At 46.9% G+C, this 7,902-nt stretch overlaps 1 protein-coding gene and 1 pseudogene across 1 annotated transcript in view; both read left to right on the plus strand.

Annotated features, from left to right (window-relative positions):
• LOC105887706 overlaps window positions 1–1,611 on the plus strand; it is a 14,994-nt pseudogene extending 13,383 nt beyond the window's left edge.
• A 71-nt stretch (window positions 1,612–1,682) lies between these two features.
• Window positions 1,683–7,902, plus strand: part of SLC17A5 (solute carrier family 17 member 5) — a 47,414-nt gene continuing 41,194 nt past the window's right edge. The window contains exon 1 of the mRNA XM_023517278.1: window positions 1,683–1,856. Coding sequence (XP_023373046.1) covers window positions 1,763–1,856 — 94 coding nt within the window. The 5' untranslated portion in view covers window positions 1,683–1,762. The remainder of the gene's footprint in view (window positions 1,857–7,902) is intronic.

Genomic DNA, 7,902 nt, shown 5'->3' on the forward strand with positions numbered 1-7,902 from the left:
TGCCGGCTGCTGCCACCAAGACAGAAGTGGCAGATCCCCCAGGCCCTGCTCGGCTGAACTGGTTGGGGTGCCACTTTTCCGGTATCAAGATCTTACCAGGTCAAACAAAGCAAAGGGTATGGAGAATTTGCTGTACTGTCTTTCCACCTTTTCCGTTAACCTAAAACTTCCAAACTAAAAAACTGTATTTTTAAAAAAAGACCTTCTTTGGTTTGAAATCATTCAAGTCTGTTGGAATCTGTTTCCTGGCCCAGGTCTTCTGTAACCTTGCTATTCCTCTCTAACTTGGGTCGTCTGGGTGCTTGTTAGCAATACACAATCTCAGATGTATTAGGCTTCCCAAACAAATAAAACCAATAGAGATAGAGAGAGTGGCATAAGGAAGTGGGGCAGGAAAGAGCGGAGAGAGGAGAGAGACTATAACGCTGGTGCCGACTCACACAATATAGGTCTGCGGACTCCAGACTCAAAAGAACCCATAGCACCAACCCTAGGGACTCAGAGGGGACAGTAGGTGCAGATGACGTCGGAAGACCCTCCACTGGGAGGGTTTTTTGTTTTTTGATTGAATGAGGCCAACCCACATTATGGAGGGCAACCAGAATTACTCAAAGTTCATTGATTTCAGTATTAACCTTATTTAAAATCAAACTCCACGCTGACCCACATAATTACCCATCACCCCAGACCTGCTGAATCCAGTCTACATTTTTAAAGGATCCACCACGTGATCCACCCCATAGCCAAGGTGGGGTGGTCTTTTTCTACAACCTTCAGATCAGAGATTTAAAATAAGCCTTAGTTTGTTGTTTTAACTTGAAATCTTTCCTCGTATTTACTAATCTGGGAGTTGGGGAGGCCTTCAGAAATCCTCACCCTCCTTGCTGGGCAACGGATCCTCCCCTCGGTTCCCCGGTGAACCTGGCCAAAGCTCTCTCCTGGCTTCTGAGTCTTCCCTGCCCACCCCAACTCTCTGAGAGCTACACCTCGCCTCGTTTGCGCGACAGCCTGTATTACCCGTGACAGCTGCCGGACGGCCCGTGGTCCCACCAGCGACCCCAGATCTGCCCCAAGGCGGGTGGCCTCGCTGCCTAGTTTTCCTGGTTTCACGGTCTCGGAGTCAGCAAATGCCAGCACACTCTGTCGGTGTTAAACCGCAAAGATTTAACACACTCGTATACATCAGGGGATTCCACAGTTGCAACCATATGAAAATGCCTACACTGGTTTATTTTTGCCTGTAAAATCGACCATTTCGTATGTCTCAGCATAATATATTCCCGTGCACTGTCCTTCTACCTCGAAGGCTCCTGTAGGGACACGATGCCCTCACCGGGCAGACAGCACAAAGACCACCCGGCGTCAAAAGCTCACGGCCACCGCCCTCCCTGGTCCCCCCGCAGCCGTCCCCTCAATCACGCGCGGTTCAAGTCCCCGCCCCCAGCCCAGGCTGGCTACACGCACTTTACTGGGACAACAGCCCCCGCGCAGGGCGGCGAGGCAGGGGAGCCGGCGCCGCCTTCTTCCCACCAGCCCGCGCTAGCGGAACCCCGCCCAACCCTGACCGTGCTGCCCAAACCTAAGATGGCGGCGTGGGCGGGGCGGCGGTGACACGACGTGTCCGGTGGGCGGTGCCAACCCGGGGGCGGTCCCCGTGCCCCCGCCCGCCTTGCCCCCACCGACTTGGCCCCGGGGCTTGTACTGTGGGGCCCCAGCGCTCCCTTCTGCCAGGTAGCTAGCACACCTGCTCCCCGTAGATGTCATGAAGTCCCCAGGTCCCGGCTTGGCAGTGAACGATGACGAGGAGCACACGGACAGCACGCCCCTCCTGCAGGGCGCCCTGCGGTTCGAAGCCGGTAAGCGGCCCGGAGGTTTAGGGGCTTGGGGCGGGCGCCGGTCCCGGGGCGAGCGCTGAGAGGCTACCTGCACCCCGGGCTGGCGGGGCCAGAGCTGCGAGGGGACTCGAGAAGGGGGCGCCTATTCAGGGCCCCATCAGTCTCTGCCCGCCTCGGAGCCCAGAGCCCCACCAGCGCCCCGGAGTGGGGGACCCTGACCCGGAGGTCGGGCGGGGTCCTCGGCAGGTGCAGCGCGGCGGGGCCTGGCGGGAGGGGCTAGATGCGCTGGCGCCAGACTCGAGTTGGTTTTCCGTAGTGCTGAGCTGGGGACCCCGCGAAACAGGGAACTGGGAGACAATCTCCGCGGCAGTGGGCAACGGGGCGGAGCGGGGACCCCAGGGTGAGAGCGAATTGGGGAGGATCCGGCAAATCAGTTGGCCGAGGGCCGGCGGGGCCGCTCCGTCTCCTACCCTGTCACCGCCAGGTTTCCGCGACTGCTTATCCGCCAGCACATGATCTGGTCGCTCCTCGGGTGGGAGCGGAGACAAAAAAAAGACTGACGTGAGCACTTGTGAGTATGCGGAGGGCAGTTTCTTGCATGACCCAGCGAATATCTTGATCTTGTGCAGAGGAGACTAAGATATTGCAGACATTTCCTTTTTTCCCGTCTAGACGTCCAGTTGGAGTTAGGAAACAGTTTGATTATCCTCAAGATAGGATATCTATAGAGCTCTAAGGTAATTTGCCAGAGGTCCTGCAAAAAACCGAGAAGGAGGTGCTTCACAAAGCATCTTCCCTGCTTTGGGGAAATTAAAATACTTTGTTATTTCAGTTTGTAATGTAACTTCCTTCAAAGTAGTGCAAGTTAAAGAGCAAGTTAGTCTGAGTGCATTCTGCAGTTTCAGAGATGTATGCATGAGAGCTGAATTGCAAGTTTGACTTTTGCTGACCAGGAACTGTATAGTTTTCTGTTATCTTTGTCATTTGTTTTTAATGTTACCAGCTGGTGGCAGCACAGGTGGCAACGTTATGGCTCCATACAGCCTCTGGGAGTTCATTTTAATCAATGCTCAGTCTAAATACTGTACCATAGTGAGGTTTCAACTGGGAATCATACTTAGTCCCACAAACTGATCTTTTCTTGTTTCACATACTGTTAAAATCTTATATTTCTTTGCTATAATAAAGATCTTTAGGCTCGGAGCCTGTGGCTCAAGCAGCTAAGGCACCAGCCACATACACCTAAGGTGGCAGGTTCGAATCCAGCCCGGCCCGCCAAACAACAATAATGGCTGCAACCAAAAAATAGCCGGGCGTTGTGGCGGGCACCTGTGGTCCCAGCTACTTGGGAGGCTGAGACAGGAGACTCGCTTGAGCCCAGGAGTTGGAGGTTGCTGTGAGCAGTGAAGCCATAGCACTCTACCCAGGCAACAGCTTGAGGCTCTGTCTCAAAAAAAAAAAAAAAGATATTTACTAATTCAAACTAATACATTCCTTTTGGAAAGATGTTTGGAGAACATTTAGGGATGTAAAAATAGACCTGCCATTCAAGCCTACAATTCCTCTACTAGATATATATCCAGAAGGTCAATATCACATTATAACAAAGATATTTGTACCAGAATGTTTATTGCAGCCCAATTCATAATTGCTAAGTCATGGAAGAAGCCCAAGTGCCCGTAGACCCACGAATGGATTAATAAACTGTGGTATATGTACACCATGGAATATTATGCAGCCTTAAAGAAAGATGGAGACTTTACCTCTTTCATGTTTACATGGATGGAGCTGGAACATATTCTTCTTAGCAAAGTATCTCAAGAATGGAAGAAAACGTATCCAATGTACTCAGCCCTACTGTGAAACCAATTATAGCCCAAAAATATGGGGAGAGGGAGGGAAGGGAGAGGATGGGTGGAGAGAGAGTATTCGGTGAGACCACACCTATGGTGCATCTTACAAGGGTACATGCAAAATTTACTAAATGTAGAGTATAAACGTCTTAACACAATAACTAAGAAAATGCCATGACGACTATGTTAACCAGTTCAATGAAAATATTTCAAATTGTATATAAAACCAGCACATTGTACCCTATGACTGCATTGATGTACACATCTATGATTTAATTTTTTTAAAAAAGGCATTTCCTAGAACCAACTATATTCTGGAAAATATATATAATCAAACTTTAACCCAGTCAAGGCTCTGCAGCTCATTCCTATAATCCTAGCACTCTGCAAGGACAAGGTGGGAGGACTGCTTGAGGTCAGGGGTTGGAGACCAGCCTGAGCAAGAGTGAGACCCTATCTCTACTAAAAGTAGAAAAAAATAGCTGGACATGGTGGTGCTGGGCTTGTAGTTCCAGCTATTCAGAAAATCCAAGAGTTTAAGGCTGTGGTGAGCTATGATCATACCACTGCATTCTAACCAGGGCAACAGAGTAGCACTCTGTGTGAATAAAAAAATTAACTCAAATGTTAAAAATTAATTGTCAGGAAAATGCAGATGAAAACTACAGTCAGCCATTTTTGCACTCCCTACAATGGCTAAAACCAAAAAGGCTGTGAATACCAAATGTTGGTGGGGATATGGGAGAACTCTAGTAACAATGCAGAATGGCCCATCTTTGGAAAATTACTAGGCAGTTTCTTTTAAAGTTAAACATACATCACCGTATGACCACACAATGTTTATAGCAGCTTTGTTCATATTGGTCAAAAACTGGAAATGACCTAGGTAGCCGTCCACTGGTGAATGGATAAACTGTGATATATCTGAACAATGAAGCATTCCTCAGTAATAAAAAGGAACAAACTATTGTTTGTTCACAAACACTACAACTTGAGTGAATCTCAGAAACATACTGAGCTAAAGAAGCCACCAGCTTAATGTATATGATTCCACTAATATGAAGGTCTTAGAACAAGCAAAACTAGCACTGTACGTAATAACAGAAAGGATCAGTGGGTGCAGGAAGAGTGGGCAGAGAGAATGGTCTAGAGACAGGAACCAGCCTACTTTGGGGGGTGACAGAGAAGTTCCACATCTTCATCGTGATCGGGATGGACAGTTGTGTACATTTGTCATGTAAATTACACTTCAAGACAGTTAATTGAAAAAGAAAAAATTAGCTCATAGCATCACTTGTACAAGCCATCCCTGCTTAATTTATAAGTTAAATGTGTGGATCTTTGACATTAGCCCTGTTCTTCCTGGCTTGAAGTGGCCACCTTCACTATAGTCATTTCTTCTTAGTTTCCCTGTTTACAAACTCACTGGAGAGCAAGTGAAGTGGAAATAGCAGCAACACATTATATTTGCCACTTAAGTTATGATAAAGGTTTTATAGAGGAGGAACCTAATGTTACAGGGTCAGCAATATTCTAAATTAAGTCATGTGTCGGAGGCATCTGCGCAGGACAAGAGGAGAAGTGAAGTGAAAAAGACAGAGACAGATGTAACATGTTTATAGAAGTACCAGGGGTTACCTCAATTACCTCTCAGCAGTGCCTGGGCCCAGCTAACTAGCATTAGTTATCAATAACGTATGATCTAATAGGGGAAAACAAGAGGACCCTCAGACATATTTTTTAAAAGACGAATTTATGTTGTATGTATTTTGTTTGCATGTTTAATAAGGTATAGATATGTGCAAAAAAATAATAATAATAAAATAAAAAGAACTTTCCAACCAGATTTTTAAGTTTGGGCTTTAGCCACCCTTAAAAGTTCCCTTTCCGTACACTTAAATGGACCTTACTTATCTTTTATGTTTGTTTCTGGTATGAGATTACCTTATCTATGCCTAAGGATATAGTTCGTTTTGTTTTTCAGAAGAGAAAGGCTGATAAAATGTCAAAATCATAAACTTTTACAACAGTAAAAAGGCCTCAAAGACTACCATCTAGGGGAGGGTCACTTAGGTGCAGGCACGAGAGAGGTTAACGACCCAAACTGCGCAAGATTACACATGATGACAGTAAGGCCTGGCCTGAGTTCTCCTGGATGTGAGTTCTGTCCTCCTTCCTGGACACAACACTGCCACATTTACATGACAGTCGAGAAATGTCTACTTGCAAAATGCTTTATCATTTTCGCTTGGCCCTTCAAAAGTGTTAGCTTCCCACCCCACCATAAATAAAAGGACATGGTTTTAAATTATACAGTGCTTCTTTCTTTGTTAAGAGAGCTAAAGTTAAAATGTTTGCTGTTTAAGAATGAATATTTCCCAGTTTGCTATGATTTGATAAAATGCTCAGCAAGCCAGCTTTAGTTTTTCTGTCCAGCCTTTGCTTCCACTGAGCCCCAGGGAAGTCGGAGATGCCCCTGGGGGAGGGAGCCTGGCTTATGCTGATGATGCCTGTAGGTTTTCTGCCTAATTATGTAGAAGAAAGGGAGAAAATTAGGTGAAGAAGAGCAAAGCTTCCCCTCCCACACATAAACCTTTGGCATTCCACCACCATGGAAAGTTTACTTTGTTAGGGCATCTAAGATGTTTCTCTGTGCGGGAAGAGAGAGCATAGTTGTGGAGACAAGTGCCTAATTCCCAGTCACAGCTCCACTAACTACTTAGAGTTTTACCATGTTACCTAACCTCTCTGTGCTATCTTTATGTCTCAATGAGGGAAAATAATTTACTCAATAATAGGGTTCTTGTGAGGATTAAATGAGCTAATGGAAAGTACTTGGAGCCTGGCTGACATACAGCAGTGGTTGCTATTACGGTCGTTCATTGGCAGCCGCAGCAGCCTCAAAGGCCATTTTGGGGTGGCTTTGAGCTGGCATTCCTCAGCTATGCATGGAAAATCAGGGCCCTGTTCTTCACTGTCACACTCTTTTAGAACTTGTGCTTTTCTAGCTTATCATACCTGTCCTTTGTTGTGGTTGATTTATTTTACTCTTCTGTTAAAGGAGAGGCAGGATTTACACCCAAGCTTCAGTTACTAAGGTTGAGTTTCACAGAGATGCTTTGTGTGTGAATACAGGCAAATGTGATATACGGGGTGCAGGTACTGCGTGACAATAGTACAAATGAGGGAACTGGGCTGGGGTCATGTCGTGATAATCGGTTTTCATATTGACGGAACCGGGTCCATTTAAAGCACTTCGTTGTTTTCACATCAGTGGATTTAATTTGAGAACCAGGAATACATCAGGACTTATCAGGAGGAATTACTCATGGGTGGGGGTAGAGTAGTTGAATATTACTCTTTTCCTTAGCAAAACCTATCGTATCCATTTTAGGTAATAAATTTTTTTAATGCAATACCCTGGGGTGCTCACTGAGTCCAGCACCCACTGTCCTCCAGAGAAAGTTGTCGCTCCTTCTCAGCCCCTCAGTCCCAGGTCTGCTCTGCCTGTGACCCTGCCAAATCCTTCCATGATGACCAAATGCCAAGACGCCCTCTGATTCTCACCAGCCTCCCCTCACTCACCGCCTGCCCCTGCTTGCTTCATCAGAAGCCTGCCTTCGGGGGAACCTCTCCCACTTCCTTCTGAATGGGGGGTGATGATTGTCATGGCTCACACTAACTGACAGGGCTGGTGACTCCCTCTTCCACACTGATGACCTCTTGAAGCCTTCCAGCTAGACCCCCTCCCCTGCAGTGTGGCCGTCACCTCCCCCTCCCACATGCTGCTTCATTCCTCAGAGACTTGGCCACCTGACGCTCCTCCATCGTCTTATCCTTGGTGACGTCCCATCTGTCACAGGTCTCCTCAGTTCTCTCACCCCTACATGTCTAATGACATCCTTCCCTCCTTTGGTCACCTTTGTGTCTTGTCATCTGCTGTGACTGTTTAACCACAGCTGCCGTGAAACGACCCTGCTCTGACTGCTCTCTGACTTCATCTGTCCCTTCATTTTGTTAATGGGGACGTTCCCACATGAACAACCATAGAGAGCAGTACGGAATGGACCCCGTGTGACCAACTCACAGCTGCTCTCCTTCCACTTGTCCTTACGTCCGTACACGTCGTATATTTTGAAGCAAATCCCATGTATCATGCTATTTCATATGGAATGTTTGGTTGTGTGTCTCTAAAAGATAAAAAGTTTTTAAAC

Source organism: Otolemur garnettii, unplaced genomic scaffold (genome assembly GCF_000181295.1).
Source record: "Otolemur garnettii isolate 467f Iridium unplaced genomic scaffold, OtoGar3 scaffold00107, whole genome shotgun sequence".
Lineage (NCBI taxonomy): Eukaryota > Metazoa > Chordata > Mammalia > Primates > Galagidae > Otolemur > Otolemur garnettii.